The 25,661-nt window shown below is 43.2% G+C and overlaps 1 protein-coding gene across 2 annotated transcripts; it reads left to right on the top strand.

The window, feature by feature from the left end:
• Positions 1-693: 693 nt before the first annotated feature.
• Positions 694-12,831, top strand: cchcr1 (coiled-coil alpha-helical rod protein 1). 2 transcript variants are annotated; one of them, XM_020485352.2, is made up of 20 exons: positions 694-929; positions 1,413-1,704; positions 1,812-1,979; positions 2,178-2,295; positions 3,800-3,994; positions 4,122-4,285; positions 4,378-4,492; positions 4,732-4,842; positions 4,988-5,131; positions 5,276-5,386; positions 5,827-5,933; positions 6,192-6,304; positions 6,450-6,522; positions 6,703-6,827; positions 7,678-7,866; positions 8,100-8,201; positions 8,363-8,514; positions 9,029-9,173; positions 12,016-12,113; positions 12,569-12,831. In XM_020485352.2, exons 1-20 carry the CDS (start codon positions 863-865, stop codon positions 12,686-12,688), a joined length of 2,709 nt encoding a protein of 902 aa, XP_020340941.1. In that variant the 5' UTR covers positions 694-862; the 3' UTR covers positions 12,689-12,831. The 2 variants fall into 2 exon arrangements, with proteins under 2 accessions (XP_020340941.1, XP_020340942.1); XM_020485353.2 differs by having other exon boundaries at positions 738-929; positions 12,016-12,152.
• Positions 12,832-25,661: the final 12,830 nt, after the last annotated feature.

Here is a 25,661-nt window from a genome sequence, read left to right as displayed (position 1 = left end):
AACGGTATTGAGATCAAATGTTTCGTCGATGAGAACATTTGCAGAATGTCGGCCAAAATCCATCTCGTTCCATCCTCTCCCACTGCTCCATCCTCTCCCAGTACATCACCGGGGCCAAGCTTCCTGCCATACAGGACCTCTATACCAGGCGGTGTCAGGCCCTAAAATATTGTCAAAGACTCCACCCACCCTAGTCATAGACTGTTCTCTCCGCTACCACACGGCAAGCGGTACCGCAGCGCCAAGTCTAGGTCCAAGAGGCTTCTAAACAGCTTCTACCCCCAAGCCATAAGACTCCTGAACATCTAGTGCTACCCTGACTATTTGCATTGACCCCCCCTTCTACACTGCTGCTACTCTCTGTTATTATCTATACATAGTCACTTTAATAACTTTACCTACATGTACATATTATCTCAATTACCTCGACACCGGTGCCCTCGCACATTGACTCTGTACTGGTGCCCCGCTATTGTTATTTTAATGCTGTTATTTAATTATTTGTTATTCTTATCTCTTACTTTTTGGGGTATTTTCTTAAAACTGCATTGTTTGTTAAGGGCTTGTAAGTAAGCATTTCACTGTAAGGTCTTCATCTGTTGTATTCGGCGCATGTGACAAATACAATTTGACTTGATTTGATCGATATACATCAATGTTTTTTAAAATCTATTGCCGTTTACCAAAACGATTGAGAATGCAACGCCCACGCAACTACTCCATACACGTAACTACGTAAACAGGAAGAGTCGTTGCAGCGACGCGTCGCCATGAAAGTGTTGTTCAAAATGATCCCGCGCACAATACAAAGTGTACTCTTTTGTAACTTGTTTTAGAACCGTGGTCATTTTACGATTCTCTGATGGAAAGATGCAATGAGGATGAGAAGCTGAATGCCCCGTCCGATTTTGTGGCATCACGTGTCTCAAGTAAGTCCTAAAAAGCTAGCTAAGTTAGTTAGTTGGCTAGCTACCCGGAAGCTAACGCCAACTGCGCCTAGCGTTACATAGAACATAAGTAGCATTGCTAACCAATTACTTAAGTTATATAATTTTCTAAGTTATACAGCAGCGTAAGTTGTGTCTTGTGAGCTGTTGCACCAAACGTACCTAGTCGCGTATGCGCCGGACCTGTCCTCTTGGATGGCATTGGGACCATATGGAACATTTGACAAATACAATTTAATTTATATTGATGGGTACACTTGCTGTTTTGACTTCCTCCATGGGTACAGTCGCAATGGCCGCCAGTCCATCCATTAATCCACCATTGACTTGAATGGGGATCTCCATTCTATTCATTCTATTTCTATATTTGGGACAGCATGTGCGACTACCTTACTCGCAGGTGTTCTGTCACATGCTTGTTGCAAGTACATTCTCACATACTAAATACTGCATATTGTTTTTCAGAGGGTAGTCAGAGGACCCTGATGCCCCCATCCCATTTCACCGCAAGCACCCAGTCTGCCTCCATCATAGTACCAGGGACTGTTACGGGACGAGGGACAACACCAATAAAATGGGTCACCCATGCCGCAACACCCCCATCGGACTCTGGCCCTGCCAACCCATGGCTCACCATGGCTCAGGCCAAACAGGAAATTCTAGAACTACACAGAGAAAACCAGAGGATTCTGATGTTACAGAGAGACTGCTCCAGAGGAACGGAGTCAACAGAGGATTCTGCCCACTCCATAGCAAGGTCAGGTGCTGCTCTATATGCCTTGCTTATGAAATCCACTTCTTTTACTTCTCACCCATGTCTATTAACATAACACCTAACCTGCTCCTCCCACCCCCCACACACAGGTCTGGAGCGAGAGGTGAGCAGGCCTCCAGGTGGGAGACAGAATGGAGACTGGACACAGAGCGTTTCAGGGCAGAGTCAGAGAGGCTGAAAGGCCAGGTAGAAGCACTGAAGGAAGTTGGAGGGAGACAGAGAGAGGAGATGAGGGACAAAGAAACTTATCTGAACAGGTATTATAGTGTGGGTGTATAGACACTGAGTTGTCATTATGGCATATTAGTTATCTAGATCTTACATTCCTCATTCAATAATTCACATTTTATGGAGACATGTGTATCCTGCTTCTATTCTAAGTAGACCTACTTATTTTTTTTTTTTTTAAGTTACCAGTGATATTATCTCCCCTCTCCTTACACCCTATATTGCAGGCAGAGTCATGAAATGGAGGCGATGCGGGAGGAGTTATATAAGACTAAGACTGAGCTCAGCCAAGTCAGTGTGGAGCTGGTCCAAAAGAGAGAGGACAAAGAGAGACTCAGCACCCAGGTAACAGTTATTCACAATAACTCTACATTTGTGTAGGTTGTCATCCCAGCTCACCTCTGTTTTATGTGTGGTGGTAACTAAGGGAAAGTTCAGTTATTTGCATCTAGCTTGCAGCAGCTGTGCCATGATTGCAGCATCATCAGCAACAATGGCATGATTGCAAAACTATACAGTGCATTTGGAAAGTATTCAGACCCCTTGACCTTTTCCACGTTTTGTTATGTTACAGCCTTATTCTAAGATTAGTTCAATATTTTTTTCCTCGTGAATCTACACACAATACCCCATAATGACAAAGCAAAAACAGGTCTTTAGAAATATCACATTTACATAAGTATTCAGACCCTTCACTCAGTACTTTGTTGAAGCACCTTTGGCAGCGATTACACTCTAGATTCTTCTTGGGTATGACGCTACAAGCTTGGTACAGCTGCATTTGGGGAGTTTCTCCCATTCTTCTCTGCAGATTCTCTCCAGATCTGTCAGGTTGGATGGGGAGCGTTGCTGCACAGCTATTTTCAGGTCTCTCCGGTGATGTTCTCTCCAGTGATGCCTTTTACTGAGGAGTGGCTTCTGTCTAGATGCTCTATCATAAAGGCCTGATTTGTGGAGTGCTGCAGAGATGGTTGTCCTTCTGGAAGGTTCTCCCATCTCCACATAGGAGCTCTGTCAAAGTGACCATCGAGTTCTTGATCACCTCCCTGACCAAGGCCCTTCTCCCCCGATTACTCAGTTTGGCCGGGCGGCCAGCACTAGGAAGAGTCTTGGTGGTTCCAAACTTCTTCCATTTGAAGAATAATGGAGGCCAGTGTATTCTTGGGGACTGTCAATGCTGCAGAAATGTTTTGGTACCCTGCCCCAGGTCTGTGCCTCGACACAATCCTGTCTTGGAGCTCTATGGACAATTCCTTCGACCTCGTGAATTGGTTTTTGCTCTGACAATGCACTGTCAACTGTGGGACCTTGTGTAGACAGATGTGTGCCTTTCCAAAAATGTCCAATCAATTGAATTCACTACAGGTGGACTCCAATCAAATTGTAGAAACATCTCAAAGAGGATCAATGGAAACAGGATGCACCTGAGCTCAATTTCGATTCTCATAGCAAAGAGTCTGAATGTAAATAAGTTATTATTATTGTAATTTTTTAATACATTTGCAAAAATGTCTAAAAAAACAGTTTTTGCCTTGTCATTATGGGGTATTGTGTGTAGATTGAAGAAAAATAATAATTGAATCAAATTTAGAATAAGGCTGTAACGTAACAAAATGTGGGGAAGGGGTCTGAATACTTTCTGGATACATTGTATATTGATGGTCCAAGAAATGGTATAGAAGCCAAGTCAGGTATGCTTGCAGCCCCCAAGGACTGTAATTTTGAATCACTGCTTCAAAACAGCTATTGGTTTAAATCAATTTCCTGCTCCCAGGCTTCCACTCAAACCTCTTCTTTATTTACTACATTGACCTTGTATTGGACAATGCCTGCTCTCTGTGGTGTGCAGCTGGAGATGCTGGAGAGGAAGTCTGGGGAGGAGGCTGAGAGGCTGAGGAGGGAGGTGGAGAGGAGCAGACAGGAAACCCACAAGCTGACCAGGGAGGCTGATACAGCCAGGCTGCAGGCTGGGGAAGAGGCCAAGCAGGAGTTGCAGAAACTAAATAAGCAACTGGAGGAATCCCACAGGAGACATGAAACACAGGTAAAAGTTTTTTTTTTTCAGATTGTTTACATTTCTTTCTGAACAATTTAACAAACACGGCGCAAATAATACATTTTTTTACAGATGTGTAAGTTTTAATGTGGTTCTCTTTATTTGTTCCCTCTAGTTGCAGCGGTTGACTGCCAACCATGACACTGAATTGTCCACAGTCAGACAGACGAGCTCTGAGGTGCAGGAGAGGTTATGTCATCTGTCAAAGGAGGTGACTCATCTGAAGTGCTGTCTACTGGAAGTGTCTGCAGAGAGAGATGGACTGAAAGAACAACTAAGGTAGGTGTTATATTCGATCCCAAAGCTTCTTAAATATACTGCTTTGTTCAATGGATGGATAGTATCTCATTTTTGGGTTTTTATTTTTTCAGCCAAATGGGCAATGCTTTTGAGACCCAGTCAGCAACGCTGCAGAGTCTTAGAAACTACATTGGACAACTTACCCCTGAGAGAGGGTTGGAAGAGAAACTAACTGAAACCATTCAGGTGAGGAGATTCATTGATAACATTGATTTAGATCAAGTTACTTGTGTGCTCTAAGGAAACACACAAGGAAAAATACAGTTGGTGCTTAACCAAGCAGAGAAATGGATTGTTCTTCCAGCAAAGTCTTGCCTGTAGAACAAGGTGAATCTTGGCTCATTTAATCTCAATGTATGGGATGAGCATATTTTCATATTACCATGTAATAAGTAGTCAATATTCTAATCTGACTTCCTCTATAGACACTGAATAGGGAGAAGGAGGCTCTGCAGGTGACGACAGAGCTTCTGACGGTCAGACTCAACTCTGTGAACGACATATTGGCCCTACAAGAGGAGGAGATGGTAGAGAAGGTGTTTGAACCATGCTTGTGTGTTCACAGCTGATGCAAAATCATCTTATTTCTTTCAGATATTTGATTAACATCCATTCCCCCATGTGTGGGTGACTATATCTGTGTGGTTTGTGGGTTAAGTAAAGGCTTTGTCACGTCCACAGACTCTGTCAGACCCTCTCCTGAAAGCTGGGCCCAAAGGCACTCGGGTTCTGCGTTGCTGGAGAGAGAAGGTCTTCATGTTGTTGGTCCAGCTTCGCTCAAAGGATATCGTACTGAGGGGAGAAAAGGATAAACTTCACTCAACCGTATGTGATTTAGGAGGCTTATGACTTAAAAACTCCAACCACTGTGAAATAATGTTCAGTGTATAAATAGGCAAATCGTGATAAGGGACATAATCGAAACGTGCAGAAACATCCATTACTCTATTGTGTGTCCTGTTGCTTCAGATCTCGTCTCTGGAGCAGGAGGTGAAGAAGGAGAAGTACCAGTCCAATGTTTTCCAGCACAGCCTGCAGGACAGAACAGCTGAGCTGGAGCTGGAGAGGGTGGCTAGGGAGGTGAGGAAGAGCAGGGGGTCAGCCTCTGTGGGAGTGTCTCAATGCATCTCTTCATAGGATGTCTTTCCTCCATTTTGTTGAGACATGATGCATCTGCTGTTGCCAGGGGGAGTTGCCAATCACCTCTGTGTTAGCACAGCAGAGGGCGCCACTTCTCATGAAAAACCTCTTACGCACCTCCCATTAGTATTAAGAGAATACAAAAAATGCTTCCTTTAAAAATGTTATAGCAAGATTAACATTTCCAGATTAAATACTCTCAAACAATCCTCAAAAGACACCATTGAACTCTGAAGTCAGTGTGCGATGACATTAAACTTTTTTCAGAAGTTTGACATTTAACTATATGTAATCAAAAGGTCACTATGACCTCATCCGAAAGGAGACCCTAGTAGTTGTCTGGTGGTGGGTCGGTTTTTATGTTTGTCTGGTCCTGTCAGGCCGTGGAGCAGGACATGACTACGACTAAGAGGGAGAACACAGAGCTGAAGAGCTGGAGTCAGGAGGCAGAGGCTGGACTGAGGACAATGACAGAGGATACCCAGCGGTAAAGAGCTGACAGATAGACAGGTCCCCTTGACAACCACTATACAAGTCAAGCATCGCCTGAGATATTTAAGTTGTACTAACTGTAATTTTGTACACTGGGCACCTAATCTTTTCCAGACTCTTTCACAGTCCATATCACTCATACCATCTGTTACAAAATGTCCAATGGCACAGAGTGAATTTGTGTGCTACTCGATCCTACAATCCTCATTTGATGTCAAATCTTTTGTTATAGTACCAGTTCTTCTTTCTACAGATTCAGTCAGGCATTTGAGGCTAAGATGTCAGAGGTGGAGACTGTCCAAACACGTCTGAACAGCTTTGGCCAGAGGCTGACCTTTGCCAAAAGAAGAGTGGACACAATTCAAGGTCTGTATAGATCTGAAATGATTTTTTCCCGCTAACTACAGGAAATCTACAGTCAGTTTAAATTGCATGTGCCCCTGGATAATTCTTTGCACTGTTTTATTCTGGCTCAGTTTGACCACATATTCACTGTACTGTTGTCTCGCAGGTCTAATGATGAGGAAGGAAGCCCTACGGAGAGTGCAGCAGGCCACTAAAGCAGCCAACCCGGTCTCTGAGCTGTATGATAACTGACCACACTGGACCACCTTGGCCCTGGGTCTCCCTGAACCCGAGCTGGCAATGGCCAGTTATTAATCAGGAAAAGGCCTTGACTTGTAGACCATTGCCTCAGTTTGTCTCTCTACCACTACATCTCCCATTGCCTCACTAGTTGTGCTGTCCTCTTTCTCTATTCACAGTGCCGCTCTCACAGAGCTCCAGGCAGAGCTGTCCTCGGCGTGTGAGGAGAGAGACAAGCTCAGGCAGGAGCTCAAGAGAACCCCCGAGCTCATTGAGAGTGCTCTGGCTGATGTCCGTGAACAGTGTACGCTGTTTAGTCATCTGTTCAGAGAGATTCAGACTTACATGTATTAAGTTAAAGAGCAGCAGTAAAATAATAGTGGCGAAGGCTATATACATGGGGTACCGGTACACAGTCAATGTGCGGGGGCACAGGTTAGTCGAGGTAATTGAGGTAATATGTACATGTAGGTAGAGTTATTAAACTGACTATGCAGAGATAATAAACAGTAGCAGCGGCATAAAAGAGGTGTGGGGGAGCGACAATACAAATAGTCTGGTTAGCCATTTGATTAGCTGTTCCGGAGTCGTAAGGCTTGGGGGGTAAAAGCTGTTTGGACCTAGACTTGGCGCTCTGGTACCGCTTGCCATGCGGTAGCAGAGAGAACAGTCTATGACTAGGGTGGCTGTACTCTTTGACCATTTTTAGCTCCTTCCTCCTCTTGTATATCCTGACTATGTGGTAGTAGAAATACTCAGAATACAGTACACCAGAGGTGTCAAACATACGACTGGCTAGGGGGTCCAAGCCGGACTTCGGGTGGTTTGAATCCGACCCGTGGTGGGAACAAAGTCAATATACTTTTTAAAATAACCAAAACCAAACGAGAACAGTGTGGTAATGATAATGAACCTAAATTCATACGGTTCATTGGCTGTGTCCAGCTCGCTAATAATCACCGTAATGAAAGATGGAGAGTCCGGGATTCCCGGAATTATGGATTGAAGACTATATTTGGCCATTTTCACGGCCTGGAAAGATAACCAGTTTTCCATGCGGCCCTTTGGACCTCGTTGAAGACTGATTACGGCCTCCTGGGCAAATGAGTTTGACACCTCTGCAGTACACCATCTGTGTTCCCCCTCCTCTCCAGTTGACAGTGAGGTGAGGCAGCTGAGGCAGGCTGCAGAGCGAAGCAGGGGGGAAGCCCAGGAGGCCCAGGCAGCCAGAGAGGAGGCCCAGCAGAGGCTGCAGGAGGCCCACACACAGCTAGAGGAGAACAACCTCAACCTAGAGCAGCTCCATGCACAGCTGATCAGCCAACAGGAGGACAGTGACCGAGGTTAGAGATGGATCAGGGTGGACTTAAGTGCACAATGCCAGGATTCCATTGTAATTCAGTCAATTAAGTTTACTGTCTGAATTTAAAATATCTTGTGTTCTGCAAGGAATTTTCAATCTATCCATCAAATTTCAATTTCTCTTGAAATCGATGTGACTGAATTGTTGACATGTCACAGAATGTTCTGTACCTGAATTTCTCCTTACACCATCTCTGTTTGACTGTCCCATCAGCTCTGCAGGAGAGAGTGTCTGAGACAGAGGATCACTGTGCTCAGCAGCTTAGAGTGATGGAATCTCAACTCAACACGGCCAGAAGAGAACACACCAAAGCAGGTAGTGGACACTTGACTCATTCGTCACATCATGTCCATCTCAACACAAAATGTGAAAGGGTCATGTAGAGTTGAGAGGATTCATATATGCGTCTACAGAAATGTACTGTAGTGTAAATATATATGGCTAAGACTGATAGGACTCCTGTCTGTATGTTATAGTGGTAGCCCTGCGTCAGTTTGAGAGACAGGCTAAGAGAGAGAGGGAGCAGGAGAGAGAAGCACAATGCCTTCAGAGTGAACACACCAAGAGAGAAATCCAGGATCTACAGAAACTACTGCAAGAAAAGGACAAGGACAGAAATCTACTTTTGGTGAGTTCATTGTTTTTTTTCTTCCCATGTCTTGGTTTATTGTAAGTTAGCCACGAACCTCAGTCTTCGTTTACGTACTGTACATTCTGAAAGCCTGGTGAACTTGTCGGCAGAAAGATGCTTAAAAGGGGTTAGTCTAGATGGAAACGAGTATTTGACATGGTTCAAGCTCTGAACAGAGGTTGTGTTCCTGAACTTTTTTCTGACTTCCAAAAAACAACGCTTGCATACTTAAACTTTGTCCGACATGGTAGAAAAATATGAAAATGACAAACAAAAAAATGCCTCTCCTAACGGGGAATGTCATTTCTACTCTGAGCCAATCAAATGTGAGCGTTGAATGCCAGCGCCTCCATCAACAGTCAACAAGACAAGTTTTGGAAGGATGGCCTCCGCAAGACTTATTGTTTACCATGTTGAGAGACTTTTTTTTCTTTTTTGTGAAACTGACAACTGTCAAGAAACTTTCTTACACAGATCCATTTTCAGTATTTGTATATTTTGCCTCCTACAGGCGACTGTACGTGAGAGGGGTCTGATGAGTGAGTATAAGGCAGCCCGGACCACAGCCCTGCAGACTTCTGTGGCCTTGGAGCAGCAGCAGAGACCCTCAAGGAAGAGCAACACTCTGAGAGCCAAAGACCAGCCACAGACCAGAGGTAACTTCCACTAACACACCATGTTGTCACATTGTCTCTTCCTATGAAGACCTCTTGTAATATAATATAAGTATATGTATAACACTTCATACACTGAGTGTAACAAAAATTAGCTACACCTTTCTAATATTGAGTTGCACCCCCTTTTGCCCTCAGAACAGCCTCAATTCGCCAGGGCATGGACTCTACAAGGTGTCGAAAGTGTTCCACAGGGATGCTGGCCCATGATTCCAATGCTTCACACAGTTGTGTCAAGTTGGCTGGATGGCCTTTGGGTGGTACACCATTCTTGATACACACAATGTTGAGCATTAAAAAAACAGCAATGTTGCAGTTCTTGACACAAACTGGTGCACCTGGCACCTACTGCCATACCCCACTCAAAGGCTCTTAAATCTTTTGTCTTGCCCATTCACCATCTGAATGGCACACATATACAGTACCAGTCAAGTTTGGACACCTACTCATTCAAGGGTTTTCCTTCTTTTTAAAACTATTTTCTACGTTGTAGAATATTAGTGAAGACATCAAAACTATGAAATAACACATATGGAATCGTAGTAACCAAAAATTTGTTAAACAAATAAAAATATATTTTAGATTCTCCAAAGTAGCCCCCTTTTGCCTTGATGACAGCTTTGCACTCTTGGCATTTTCTCAACCAGCTTCATGAGGAATGCTTTTCCAACAGTCTTGAAGGAGTTCCCACATATGCTGAGCACTTGTTGGCTGCTTTTCAATCAATCAATCAAATGTATTTATAAAGCCCTTCTTACATCAGCTGATGTCACAAAGTGCTGTACAGAAACCCAGCCTAAAACCCCAAACAGCAAGCAATGCAGGTGTAGAAGCACGGTGGCTAGGAAAAACTCCCTAGAATGGCCAGAACCAAGGAAGAAACCTAGAGAGGAACCAGGCTATAAGGGGTGGCCAGTCCTCTTCTGTCTGTGCCGGGTGGAGATTATAACATAACCAAGATGTTCATAGATGACCAGTAGGGTCAAATAACAATAATCACAGTGGTTCTCGAGGGTGCAACAGGTCAGCACCTCAGGAGTAAATGTCAGTTGGCTTTTCATAGCTGATCATTCAGAGTATCTCTACCTCTTCTGCTGTCTCTAGAGAGTTGAAAACAGCAGATCTGGGACAGGTAGCACGTCTGGTGAACAGATCTGGGTTCCATAGCCGCAGGCAGAACAGTTGGAACTGGAGCAGCAGCACGACCAGGTGGACTGGGGACAGCAAGGAGTCATCAGGCCAGGTAGTCCTGAAGCATGATGGTTTTCCTTCACTCTGTGGTCCAACTCATCCCAAACCATCTCAGTTTGGTTGAGGTCGGGTGATTGTGGAGGCCAGCTTTTCTGATGCAGCATTGCATCACTCTCCTTGGTCAAATAGCCCTTACACAGCCTGGAGGTGTGTTTTGTGTCATTGTCCTGTTGAAAAACAAATGATAGTCCCACTAAGCGCAAACCATATGGGATGGCGTATCGCTGCAGAGTGCTGTGGTAGACATGCTGGTTAAGTGTACCTTGATTTCTAAATAAAACACTGACAGTGTCACCAGCAGGGCACCATCACACCTCCTCCATGCTTCATGGTGGGAACCACACATGCAGAGATCATCCGTTCACCTACTCTGCGTCTCACAAAGACACAGCGGTTGGAAACAAAATGTCCAATTTGGACTCATTAGACCAAAGGACAGATTTCTACCGGTCTAATGTCCATTACTTGTGTTTCTTGGCCCAAGCAAGTCTCCTCTTCTTATTGTTGTCCTTTAGTTGTGGTTTCTTTGCAGCAAATTGACCATGAAGGCCTGATTCACGCAGTCTCCTTTGAAAAGTTGATGTTGAGATGTCTGTTACTTGAACTCTGAAGCATTTATTTGGGTTGCATTTTCTGAGGCTGGTAACGCTAATGAATTTATCCTCTCTAGCAGAGGTGTCTCTGGGTATTCTTTTCCTGTGGTGGGTCTCATGAGAGCCAGTTTCATCATACCGCTTGATGGTTTTTGCGACTGCACTTGAAATGTTCCTTGTTGACTGACCTTCATGTCTTAAAGTAATGATGGACTGTCGTTTCTCATTGCTTATTTGAACGGTTCTTGCCATAATATGGACTTAGCCCTATTTGGTAAAGGCCATCTTCTGTATACCACCCCTAACTTGTCACAACACAACTGATTGGCTCAAACGCATTAAGAAGGAAATAAATTCCACAAATGAACTTTTAACAAGGCACACCTGTTAATTGAAATGCATTCCAGCTGACTACCTCATGAAGCTGGTTGAGAGAATGCCAATAGTGTGCAAAGCTGTCATCAAGGCTAAGGGTGGCTACTTTGAAGAATCTCATATCAAATATATTTGGATTTGTTTAACACTTTTTTTTTGGTTACTACATAATTCCATATGTGCTATTTCATGGTCTTGATGTCTTCACTGTTATTCTACAGTGTAGAAAATAGTACAAATAAAGAGAACCCCCTGGAATGTGTAGGTGTGTCCAAACGTTTGACTGGTACTGTACAATCCATGTCTCAATTGTCTCATGGCTTAAAAATCCTTCTTTAACCCGTCTCCTCCCCTTCATCTACACTGATTTGAAGTGGATTTAACAAGTGACATTAATAAAGGGTCATAGTTTCAACCTGGATTCACCTGGTCAGTCTGTCATGGAAAGAGCAGGTGTCCTTAAGTATACTCCATGTATACTATTATCTATAACATGTTTATAGCAAATTTATAAAACATAGTCAAATTACAATTTCATTCTATAGTTATCATGTCTACAGACACACAGTAGTAACCAGTGAACTGTTCTGTGTGTTCCCTGTTAGACTCGCTACTGTCAGTGCTTGGGGACCTTCGGACTCTGAGTGCTGCAGTGGTCCACAGCTCAGAAGACGATGCAGAGGAGGAGGGCTATGGGGACAGGGTACGGCATTCCAGAACCAGAGGGGACGGTCCGCAATAAGTACTAGGAACTTTTTTTCAGCATTTTTTTTATTTTTAAATTGCGATCTATTTTGAGATTAGAACTTTTCAAGTCTCAAATGTTCGTTTTTTTTTTTTTATACACTCTTCATGACTAATTGACATTTCATTACGTATGTAACTCAGACTCCATGTTGGTGGTAATTATGTTGGTGGATGATTTAGTGCTTTCTTAATGTCTATAAAATGGAACTGTCGACACAACAGCAATGTTCCCAGTTTAAAAATGCATTGGATGTTTTAATATTTCATGGATCTACTTAATGTTAATCGACCTTTGGCTGACAGGCTCCGGCCAGAGGAGAAGCTCACTGACTGTGATGAGTTCATATAAGGTAGGTGGACGTGTGGCCTGTGCGCCCAGTCTAATCAATAAGTCAATGTGCTTTCTCCCAGGGCCTCAGCGTGACAGGAAAATCAAATGAATGGATAGCTTCGTTCAAAACAGCGTGCTGCCTTCCGCTGGAGAAGACTAAAAAACAGGCTTGTTGTGACCCTGAGTGCTCTGAACTGTAGCACTGGAGACACGAGATTGACTTCTGCTGATGTTTCTATAGTCTTGCTAATGGTCGTGTTTATGAAGACATGGATCACCATCTTTGACAAAGTTGTGTATTTGTTTGTGATGTAATAAATTATGTTGATATTTAAAACTTTCATTGTGTCTGAGAAGTGCAGTTTTGATGGAACTTAGAACGCATTTCATGAACATTTGGACCGTCTGTCCTCCATTAAGGAATGGAGAGATCGTGACAGGATATGAAAACTAATTCCAGAGAATCAGGAGCAGATTGTGAGATGCTCAGATGGCTCTTACTTAAAGTGACCTGGTGATTCACGGTCTATCAGAAGCTGTCATCGCCTGGTTATGACTATAAGTCGAAGTCAGGCCTAACTGGAAGAGTTGTTCAATTTAGTCACTATATTTAATGTTGTGAAAGTATGTCCCCTTTTTATGTATATATATTATATATATTTCCATTATGAAGCACTAGCTGGGTAAAGGAGTGATCAATTGGCTCCAGAAAAACAATCTGGACTGCAGCAGAGAAAAATACACAGGTGTGTGTGTGTGTGTGTGTGTGTGTAATATATATATATATATATATATATATATAATAAGCATTCATGATTATGATTAGCTATAATAATGATAAATTAATTTAAGTGTAGCCCTGGTTCCTGTTTGTGTCCCTTGCCATCAGCCTCTTGTTGCTTTTCCTTTTACAGAACACTATTACAGTTTCATGCAATTTATGCAGCACTAATTGGGACTGAGGCTGTCCATGCCAACAACAAACTCAATCAGGCATATCCATCAGGGGCACAATACAAACCCTGGTGTTGGAAGTGCTAAGATAACCAAGCTGTCTGTACAGTATTGACTAGCTGTAAGTGGGCGACATGCTAGATGCTAGTGTAAAGGCAGACTGAGATTGTGAATGTGCTGGCTGTGCAAGTGAGAGTGCATGATGCAGGGTGATTTGTTTCCCAGAAGGCTGTGAAGCAGCAGCAGGACCGTCTGATGGATGTCTGCTTTATCTGTCCCCAGCAGTGTCCTCATCAGACCCTAGCAGCTCTAAGGCATTGTATTGTTTGGTTTGGTGCAGAGAGGACCCCTGACGTGATGTTTATCCTATGCAGTTAGGGGTGCCATTTCCCATTCCAATGTCCTCTGTCAGGTTAATGTGATCACAGAGTATGTTTAACTACGGCTCACTGACACTAATTACTTTGATTCATGTATTGGTGATGTCGTGTTCATTCACAGATTGACATGAATATTGTCTTTCTCTACATGTTAGCACTATAATGATGAACATTTCTGTCATGATCAATGTGGGATCGTCTGATAAGGCCTATATCTCTAGAGGACTACTCAATCCATCTAATTTAGTGTGATGCCAATAAATATCTTTGGATGGAAGCAAATACTAACACTAAACTGTATGTACTGATCCATAGTATAGTTTAATTGATAAACACAAGTACTCTAGATTCAACTCTTCTATTTCACATGCACATTACCACCTGCAGAAACATTTTCAAACAGCAGAGGGCATTGCTCTCCCATAAAGATGACTGACACGGCAGATGACGTCATGTGTATCTTTCAGTGGGCTTAGTTTGGTTCGTTGCATAATGTCTTGATTTGTTATTACACTATAGAAGCACGGACACAAATTCACACTAACAAACCAAGACACAGAAACCCCCTATTACTATTGGCTGTTGGAGTTGGCTGCGTTCTGCACCGATGTCAGCGAGTACTTCTAAAATTCATTTATTTTTATGTCAGCTTCTACAGCTTGTACCATGTTAATACTGCACACAGGAAGTGACAATTCCCATTACTTTATTAGGCTTAATACAATGTCCTGTCTGAGCAAAGTGAAGTCTTTCTCCTGGTGAAACAGCAATAACATGCAGCACTTAGGCAGGAGAGGAGACTCGCCCACCAGCACTTAAAACCCTTCTATCTCCATGTTTCACTTATCCACAAATAGCAAAGTGTGCAATCTTCATGTCAGCACAGTGATAACAAGGTTCTGATGAAAAACCTACAGAAGCCACCACATTTTCTCTCGCTTCATAACCAAACTGGTAAATGGATTTGATAATGCATAACCTACCAGCTGAAACTTAGCAGTATATTTCAGTTGCTTCAGCAGCTTCGCAAAGAATGGTGTGTTATGGTAGCAAGGTATCATAGTAGTAGCTAACTTACGAATAATTGAATAGAGCTAGACGTCATGAAATAAGCGAGGTGATAAAAAGCTTTCAATAAGCTCCCAGCCCTTTTTATTAGCAATTCAGAATGAATGATATGTTAAATAAGAAATTCCGAAGAGCAGGAAGGTGCTGACCTCCTTTGGCTCAGTCATTTTCCTTACTTAATGACGCTTGGCAGCCTCCCTGTGAGCAGCTGTTGATGTGTTGGAGAGGAGGTACAGATCGATCTGAGGGGAAACCGTGTCCACTATGGCACTGTGCTGTTTTGTGGTTAGGAAGATGACATAATGGAGTAAACAAACATCTTAAACCAAAAACTATCTTGTCTTTGGACCATATGACTCATCACATACTTATATAACATGATTCTGATTAAGTTTTGCCTTCATGCATCTGCAGAATTTCAACACTGATCTATATATTTGGAGTAGGCTGGTTAGTTTGTGTTATATTTACCACATAACCTGACCAGGAAAAATTCCAGGCCCTAGTTCTAATAATAACTCTAGAAAACACTGTTCGGTCTGTGTTGGCCAAGGATGTTCAGGCTGACCTGAGGACATAACAGGCATGGTGGTTTAGCTAGCTGAGGCGGAAGCTAAGGCTGATGTAATTCAGTCAGTCAGTGCAGTGCTCACCACCACCAGCGCTCCATGCTGGACCAGGACATGGTGGATGGCTCAGTGCTGTGGCAGGCCATGCTAAAGGGGACAGCAGCATGCATAAGGAGCTGTGTGGCTGGGAGGATGCAGCCCAGTAACCCTATTTATAGATACAGTAAGTCTGGGGCATTACCTCAGGGAATGGCAGCAGTGTACTGAACTGTCCTATCTTCAAAATGAACTCTAACTTTTGCATGGATAAGAAATAAACTTACACAGTACAATGTACAGCTCTGTACTTTATTTTCAAGCAAGGCTCCACAATACTAATAATGGAAATGAAGGATAAGTTATTATTAATACATTTAGAATTCTACAAGGACAGAATTCAAGGTTAGTTGAAATTGATAAACATGTATAACCCGCACAGCACTGTAGGTAGAGAAGCAGTAATGACCCCAGTCTGCAGTATCCTACACAGCACTGTAGGTAGAGAAGCAGTAATGACCCCGATCTGCAGTATCCTACACAGCACTGTAGGTAGAGAAGCAGTAATGACCCAGGTCTGCAGTATTGTACACAGCACTGTAGGTAGAGAAGCAGTAATGACCCAGGTCTGCAGTATTGTACACAGCACTGTAGGTAGAGAAGCAGTAATGACCCAGGTCTGCAGTATTGTACACAGCACTGTAGGTAGAGAAGCAGTAATGACCCAGGTCTGCAGTATCCTACACAGCACTGTAGGTAGAGAAGCAGTAATGACCCAGGTCTGCAGTATCCTACACAGCACTGTAGGTAGAGAAGCAGTAATGACCCAGGTCTGCAGTATCCTACACAGCACTGTAGGTAGAGAAGCAGTAATGACCCAGGTCTGCAGTATCCTACACAGCACTGTAGGTAGAGAAGCAGTAATGACCCAGGTCTGCAGTATCCTACACAGCACTGTAGGTAGAGAAGCAGTAATGACCCAGGTCTGCAGTATCCTACACAGCACTGTAGGTAGAGAAGCAGTATTGACCCAGGTCTGCAGTATTGTACACAGCACTGTAGGTAGAGAAGCAGTAATGACCCAGGTCTGCAGTATCCTACACAGCACTGTAGGTAGAGAAGCAGTAATGACCCAGGTCTGCAGTATCCTACACAGCACTGTAGGTAGAGAAGCAGTAATGACCCAGGTCTGCAGTATCCTACACAGCACTGTAGGTAGAGAAGCAGTAATGACCCAGGTCTGCAGTATTGTACACAGCACTGTAGTTAGAGAAGCAGTAATGACCCCGGTCTGCAGTATTGTACACAGCACTGTAGGTAGAGAAGCAGTAATGACCCAGGTCTGCAGTATTGTACACAGCACTGTAGTTAGAGAAGCAGTAATGACCCCGGTCTGCAGTATTGTACACAGCACTGTAGGTAGAGAAGCAGTAATGACCCCGGTCTGCAGTATTGTACACAGCACTGTAGGTAGAGAAGCAGTAATGACCCCGGTCTGCAGTATCCTACACAGCACTGTAGGTAGAGAAGCAGTATTGAGGTTGGTTCTCATGGCCTTTGTGTTGTCAGACTTGTCAGTCAAGTCACGTTGACCTCAGCCAAATGATTCTTATCATGTCAGTCTATGTGGACCCCAGATTGAGAGAACATCAAGGGCGTCCAACCTAAAGGTCCTGAAGGTCAACTAGGAACCTACAGTCCCCAAGGGGGTTGAATCAGTTCACTGAATATATCATTAGACTCTAATCTGGCAGAAAAATCCTGCTACACTACAGTTTAATACTACATTATGATGCTTTAAAAATGTTTTTATCATGATTTTGTTATTTCTGGTTTCACTGACCATGATCAGTTGTTCAGCTATGCCTCTCTTTCACAAATAGTTATTTAGATAGTCACGCATGCACAGTACCAGTCAACAGTTTGGACACACCTACTCATTCCAGGGTGTTTCTTTATTTTGACTATTTTCATCATTGTAGAATAATAGTGAAGACATGATAATTATGAAATAACACATATGGAATCATATTCATGCATTTGAGCCAATCAGTTGTATTGTGCCATTTTGTGAAAATGACAGTCCATCTTACTTTAAGACATGAAGGTCAGTCAATCCGGAAAATGTCAAGAACTTTTAAAGTTTATTCAAGTGCAGTCGCAAAAACCATCAAGCACTATGATGAAACTGGCTCTCGTGAGGACCGCCACAGGAAAGGAAGACCCAGAGTTACCTCTGCTGCAGAGGATAAGTTCATTAGAGTTACCAGCCTCAGAAAATGCATCCCAAATAAATGCTTCACAGAGTTCAAGTAACAGACACATCTCAACATCAACTGTTCAAAGGAGACTGTGAATCAGGCCTTCATGACTGAATTGCTGCAAAGAAACCACTACTAAAGGACATCAATAATCAGAAGAGACTTGCTTGGGCCAAGAAACACGAGCAATGGACATTAGAGCGGTGGAAATCTGTCCTTTGGTCTGATGAGTCCAAATTTGAGATTTTTGTTTCCAACCGCCGTGTGTTTGTGAGACGCAAAGTAGGTAAATGGATGATTTCCACATGTTTGATTCCCACCATGAAGCATGGAGGAGGAGGTGTGATGGTGTGGGGGTGCTTTGCTGGTGATACTGTCAGTGTCATCATTCTGAGTTCCTCTGTCCAGTGTCTGTGTTATTTTGCCCATCTTAATCTTTTCTTTTTATTGGCCAGTCTGAGATACGGCTTATTCTTTGCAACTCTGCCTAGAAGGCCAGCATCCCGGAGTCCCCTCTTCACTGTTGACGTTGAGACTGGTGTTTTGTGGGTACTATTTAATGAAGCTGCCAGTTGAGGACTTGTGAGACGTCTGTTTCTCAAACGAGACACTAATGTACCTGTCCTCTTGCTCAGTTGTGCACCGGGACCTCCCACTCCTCTTTCTATTCTAGTTAGGGCCAGTTTGTTCTTTTCTGTGAAGGGAGTAGTACACAGTATTGTACGAGATCTTCAGTTTCTTGGCAATTTCTCGCATGGAATAGCCTTCATTTCTCAGAACAAGAATAGACTGACGAGTTTCATAAGAAAGTTGTTTGTTTCTGGCCATTTTGAGCCTGTAATCGAACCCACAAATGCTGATGCTCCAGATACTCAACTAGTCTAAAGAAGGCCAGTTTTATTGCTTCTTTAAATCAGAACAGCTTTGATAACATAATTAGCTGTGATAACATAATTACAAAAGGGTTTTCTAATTATCAATTAGCTGTTTAAAAAGTTAAACTTGGATTAGCTAACACAATGTGCCATTGGAACAATCAATCAACCAATCAAATGTATTTATGAAGCCCTTTTTACATCAGCCGGTGTCACAAAGTGCTATACAGAAACCCAGCCTAAAACCCCAAACAGCAAGCAATGCAGATGTAGAAGCACGGTGGCTAGGAAAAACTCCCTAGAAAGGCAGGAACCTAGGAAGAAACCTAGAGAGGAACCAGGCTCTGAGGGGTAGTCCTCTGGCTGTGCCGGGTGGAGATTATAATAATAATCAAAGTGGTTGTAGAGGGTGCAACAGGTCAGCCCCTCAGGAGTAAATGTCACTTGATTTTTCATAACACAGGGGTGATGGTTGCTGATAATGGGCCTCTGTACACCTATGTAGATTTTCCATTAAAAATCCTGCTGTTTACAGCTACAATAGTCATTTACAACATTAGCAATGTCTACACTGTATTTCTGATCAACTTAATGTTATTTTGATGGACAAAAACAAGGACATTTTGTAAGGGGTTGCATACTGGCGGCAGAGAAGTGAGACGCAGGTGAGAAAACTGTGTTTCCAGCGGCGCAGTTTATTAAACAAAAACTCACCGGGAAACATTACAAATATAACAAATGGGTACAATACCCTACGCACGCCAGGACAAACGTGCACAAACACTTACAAATAACAATCACCGACAAACACATGAGGGGGAACAGAGGGTTAAATACACAACATGTAATTGATGGGATTGAAACCAGGTGTGATACAAGACAAGACAAAACCAAAGGAAAATGAAAAGAGGATCAGCGATGGCTAGAAAGTCGGTGACTTCGACCACTGAACGCCGCCCCGAACAAGGAGAGGGACCAACTTCGGCGGAAGTCGTGACACATTTCTAAGTGACCACAAACAATCACGGCCGGATGAGATGTAGCCTGGATTTGGATTTGTTTAACACTTTTTGGGTCCTGCATGATTCCATACAGTATGTGTTGTTTCATAGTTTTGATGTATTCATTATTGTCCCTCCTGTCTCACAGCCTCCAGTATTTATGCTGCAGTAGTTTATGTGTCGGGGGGCTAGGGTCAGTTTGTTATATCTGGAGTACTTCTCCTGTCCTATTCGGTGTCCTGTGTGAATCTAAGTGTGCGTTCTCTAATTCTCTCCTTTTCTCTTTCTTTCTCTCTCTCGGAGGACCTGAGCCCTAGGACCATGCCCCAGGACTACCTGACATGATGACTCCTTGCTGTCCCCAGTCCACCTGGCTGTGCTGCTGCTCCAGTTTCAACTGTTCTGCCTTATTATTATTCGAACATGCTGGTCATTTATGAACATTTGAACATCTTGGCCATGTTCTGTTATAATCTCCACCCGGCACAGCCAGAAGAGGACTGGCCACCCCACATATGCTCTCTCTAATTCTCTCTTTCTTTCTCTCTCTCGGAGGACCTGAGCCCTAGGACCATGCCCCAGGACTACCTGACATGATGACTCCTTGCTGTCCCCAGTCCATCTGACCGTGCTGCTGCTCCAGTTTCAACTGTTCTGCCTTATTATTATACAACCATGCTGGTCATTTATGAACATTTGAATATCTTGGCCATGTTCTGTTATAATCTCCACCCGGCACAGCGAGAAGAGGACTGGCCACCCCACATAGCCTGGTTCCTCTCTAGGTTTCTTCCTAGGTTTTGGCCTTTCTAGGGAGTTTTTCCTAGCCACCGTGCTTCTACACCTGCATTGCTTGCTGTTTGGGGTTTTAGGCTGGGTTTCTGTACAGCACTTTGAGATATCAGCTGATGTACGAAGGGCTATATAAATAAATTTGATTTGATTTTGATTTGATTATTATTGTACCATGTAAAAAAAAATTAAAATAAAGAAAAACCCTTGAATGAGTAGGTGTGTTCATACTTTTGACGGGTACTGTATATCCTGTTCAAAACATAGCCATTTAACACTACACTGAATCGTGGTCATGGTAACCTCTGAGCTGTAATAAGCAGCAGTACAACCAGACCTAGTTTTATCTCCCAGCTATAAGGCTACAGTACGTCCTCTTATCAGGAGTCTTTTGAAGCTTGCTCAGTTTAATGAACCCAACAAAATGTTTCTTAGATTCACCCGGAAATTGGGAACAACACCCTTTACCACCTCTCCCATGTATAGAGCACCTCCTTTTGTGACTCACGGTTTTTCTTCTTTTCCAGTTTTTCTACAGTATGTGCACAGTGGATATCTCATCAAGAGGAAGAGAGAGACGGTGGGATGCTTTAGAAGCAGAGCATCGCTAATTAAAATTGCCAGGCTAATTTGCTCCACTCTCTAAGCACTGACACTTGGCCGGTGGGATATTCTCCAGCTGAAGACAGAGATGTTGGAATCAAATTACCGTTAATATTAATCTGTGCTGCAGCACCTTAGCTCTTTGTAGTTACCAGCATGCTAGCACAGGATAAAATAGCTCTCCAACGTATGTGATATTCTGAGCTATTCTCATTACTTTAACAGACACAGTGGTAGTTCTACTGCATTACTGTAGACATTCCTATTCATATGCAATTAGAGCTAAATTGCCAGTATATCTTGCTGTCAAATGTAACTGTACCATGTAGTGGCAGTTTCTCTTCCATTAGAGGATGATGTATGAATTAAAGAGGGAGTTGATGTTGTTCAAGACAATTATTGCATCCTTCCAATTGCCCCTCTATTAAAAAATTCTGAGAAATGGTACGGAGGATAATCAGTGCCTTCCTTCTGCCAGGAAGTAACAAACCGTCGATTCATATCAAATCAAATCAAAGTTATTTGTCATACACGCCAAATACAACAAGTGTAGTCCTTACCGTGAAATGCTTACTTACAAGCCCTTAACCAACAGTGCAGTTCAAGAAGAGTTGAAAAAATATTTACCAAATTAAATAAAGTAAAAAATAAATGTAAAAAAGTAACACAATAACATAACAGTAACGAGGCTATACAGGTGGTACCAGGACCGAGTTAGTGTGAGGGGGTATAGGTTAGAGGTCATTTGTACATGTAGGTAAGGGTGAAGTGACTATGCATAGATAATAAACAGTGAGTAGCAGCAGTGTACAAAACAAATTGTAATACACTAAGTTGACTGTGCCTTTAAACAGCTTGGAAAATTCCATAAAATGATGTCATGGCCTTAGAAGCTTCTGATAGGCTAATTGACATAATTTGAGTCAATTGGAGGTGTACATGTGGATGTATTTCAAGGCCTACCTTCAAACTCAGTGATTCTTTGCTTGACATTATGTGAAAATCAAGAGAAATCAGCCAAGACCTCAGAAAAAATTGTAGACCTCCACAAGTCTGGTTCATCCTTGGGAGCAATTTCCAAACGACCTGAAGGTACCACGTTCATCTGTACAAACAATAGTAAGCAAGTATAAACACCATTGGACCACACAGCCGTCATACCGCTCAGGAAGGAGATGTGTTCTGTCTCTTAGAGATTAAAGTACTTTGGTGCAAAAAGTGCAAATCAATCCCAGAACAACAGCAAAGGACCTTTTGAAGATGCTGGAGGAAACAGGCACAAAAGTATTATCCACAGTAAAACAAGTCCTATATCGACATAACCTGAAAGGCTGCTCAGCAAGGGAGAAGCCACTACTCCAAAACCGCCATAAAAAGCCAGACTACGGTTTGCAACTGCATTTTGAAGAAATGTCCTCTGGTCTGATGAAACAAAAATAGAACTGTTTGGTCATAACGACCATCAATCAAATGTATTTATAAAGCCCTTCTTACATCAGCTGAAGTCTCAAAGTGCTGTACAGAAACCCAGCCTAAAACCTCAAACAGCAAGCAATGCAGGTGTAGAAGCACGGTGGCAAGGAAAAACTCCATAGAAAGGCCAGAACCTAGGAAGAAACCTAGAGAGGAACCAGGCTATGATGGGTGGCCAGTCCTCTTCTGGCTGTGCCGGGTGGAGATTATAACAGAACATGGCCAAGATGTTCAAATGTTCATAGATGACCAGCAGGGTCAAATAATAATAATCACAGTGGTTGTCGAGGGTGCAACAGGTCAGCACAGGTCAGGAGTAAATGTCAGTTGGCTTTTCATAGTCGATCATTCAAAGTATCTCTACCACTTCTGCTGTCTCAAGATGGAGTTGAAAACAGCAAGTCTGGGACAGGTAGCACGTCCGGTGAACAGGTCAGGGTTCCATAGCCGCAGGCAGAACAGTTGAAACTCGAGCAGCAGCACGACCAGGTGGACTGGGGACAGCAAGGTGCCATCAGGCCAGGTAGTCCTGAGGCATGGTCCTAGGGCTCAGGTCCGTCGAGAGAAAGAAAGAAAGAAAGAAAGAAAGAAAGAAAGAAAGAAAGAAAGAAAGAAAGAAAGAAAGAAGAAAGAAAGAAAGAAAGAAAGAAAGAAAAAGAGGGAGAGAATAATTAAATTCACACAGGACACCGGATAAGACAGGATAAATACTCCAGATATAACACTGACCCTAGCCCGCCGACACAAACTATTGCAGCATAAATACTGGAGGCTGAGACAGGAGGTGTCGGAAGACACTGTGGACCCGTCCGACGATACCCCCTGCCAGGGCCAAACAGGCAGGATATAACCCACCCCCCTTTGCCAAAGCATAGCCCCCACAACACTAGAGGGATGGATATCTCCAACCACCAACTTACCATCCTTACCATCCTGAGACAAGGCCTAGTATAGCCCACAAAGATCTCCCCCACGGCACAACCCAATGGGGGGTGCCAAACCTGACTCAGTTACACCAGACCATCGTTATGTTTGGAGGAAAAAGGGGGAGGATTGCAAGCCGAAGAACACCATTCCAACCGTGAAGCACAGGGGTGGCAGCATCATGTTGTGGGGGTACTTTGCTGCAGGAGGGACTAGTGCACATCACAAAATAGATGGCATCAGGAGGAAAGAAAATGATATATTGGATATATTGAAGAAACATCTCAAGACATCAGTCAGGAAGTTAAAGCTTGGTTGCAAATGGGTCTTCCAAATGAACAATGACCCAAAGCATACTTCCAAAGTTGTGTCAAAAGGGCTTAAGGATAACAAAGTCAAGGTATTGGGAAATAAGTATTTGACCCCTCTGCAAAACATGACTTAGTACTTGGTGGCAAAACCCTTGTTGGCAATCACAGAGGGCAGACGTTTCTCGTAGTTGGTCACCAGGTTTGCACACATCTCAGGAGTGATTTTGTCCCACTCCTCTTTGCAGATCTTCTCCAAGTCATTAAGGTTTCGAGGCTGACGTTTGGCAACTTGAACCTTCAGCTCCCTCCACAGATTTTCTATGGGATTAAGGTCTGGAGACTGGCTAGGCCACTCCAGGACCATAATGTACTTCTTCTTGAGCCACTCCTTTGTTGCCTTGGCCGTGTGTTTTGGGTCATTGTCATGCTGGAATACCCATCCACGACCCATTTTCAATGCCTTGGCTGAGGGAAGGAGGTTCTGACCCAAGATTTGACGGTACATGGCCCCATCCATCGTCCCTTTGATGCGGTGAAGTTGTCCTGTCCCCTTAGCAGAAAAACACCCCCAAAGCATAATGTTTCCACCTCCATGGTTGATGGTGGGGATGGTGTTCTTGCGGTCATAGGCAGCATTCCTCCTCCTCCAAACACGGAGAGTTGAGTTGATGCCAAAGAGCTCAATTTTGGTCTCATCTGACCACAACACTTTCACCCAGTTGTCCTCTGAATCATTCAGATCTTCATTGGCAAACTTCAGACGGGCATGTACTGTATATGTGCTTTCTTGAGCAGGGGGACCTTGCGGGCGCTGCAGGATTTCAGTCCTTCACGGCGCAGTGTGTTACCAATTGTTTTCTTGGTGACTATGGTCCCAGCTGCCTTGAGATCATTGACAAGATCCTCCCGTGTAGTTCTTGGCTGATTCCTCACCGTTCTCATGGTCATTGCAACTCCACGATGTGAGATCTTGCATGGAGCCCCAGGCCGAGGGAGATTGACAGTTCTTTTGTGTTTCTTCCATTTGCGAATAATCGCACCAACTGTTGTCACCTTCTCACCAAGCTGCTTGGCGATGGTCTTGTAGCCCATTCCAGCCTTGTGTAGGTCTACAATCTTGTCCCTGACATCCTTGGAGAGCTCTTTGGTCTTGGCCATGGTGGAGAGTTTGGAATCCGATTGATTGATTGCTTCTGTGGACAGGTGTCTTTTATACAGGTAACAAACTGAAATTAGGAGCACTTCCTGTAAGAGTGTGCTCCTAATCTCAGCTTATTATCTGTATAAAAGACACCTGGGGGCCAGAAATCTTTCTGATTGAGAGGTGGTCAAATACTTATTTCCCTCATTAAAATGCAAATCAATTTATAACATTTTTGATATGTGTTTTTCTGGATTTTGTTGTTGTTATTCTGTCTCTCACTGTTCAAATAAACCTACCATTAAAATTATAGACTGATCATTTCTTTGTCAATGGGCAAACATACAAAATCAGCAGGGGATCGAATACTTTTTTCCCTCACTGTATATTTAGATTTGTTTAACACATTTTTGATTACTATATGATTCCACATGTGTTTTGATGTCTTCACAACTTTTCTACAGTGTAGAAAATATAAAAAATAAACAAAAACCCTTGAATGAGTAGGTGTGTCCAAACCTTTCAACTGGTACTTTATATGACTCAATAACAGGAACACAACAGTGCTTGTCATAAGACATCCAGACAGATTCCAGGGCTGGCATTTAATTCAGCCCCATTTGACATCTACAGTGCCTTGCGAAAGTATTCGGCCCCCTTGAACTTTGCGACCTTTTGCCACATTTCAGGCTTCAAACATAAAGATATAAAGCTGTATTTTTTGTGAAGAATCAACAACAAGTGGGACACAATCATGAAGTGGAACGACATTTGTTGGATATTTC

The sequence above is a fragment of the Oncorhynchus kisutch genome, linkage group LG6 (genome assembly GCF_002021735.2).
Source record: "Oncorhynchus kisutch isolate 150728-3 linkage group LG6, Okis_V2, whole genome shotgun sequence".
Classification (NCBI taxonomy): domain Eukaryota; kingdom Metazoa; phylum Chordata; class Actinopteri; order Salmoniformes; family Salmonidae; genus Oncorhynchus; species Oncorhynchus kisutch.
Note: the sequence above shows the minus strand (reverse complement) of the source record. Positions and strands in the feature narration are given on the sequence as shown.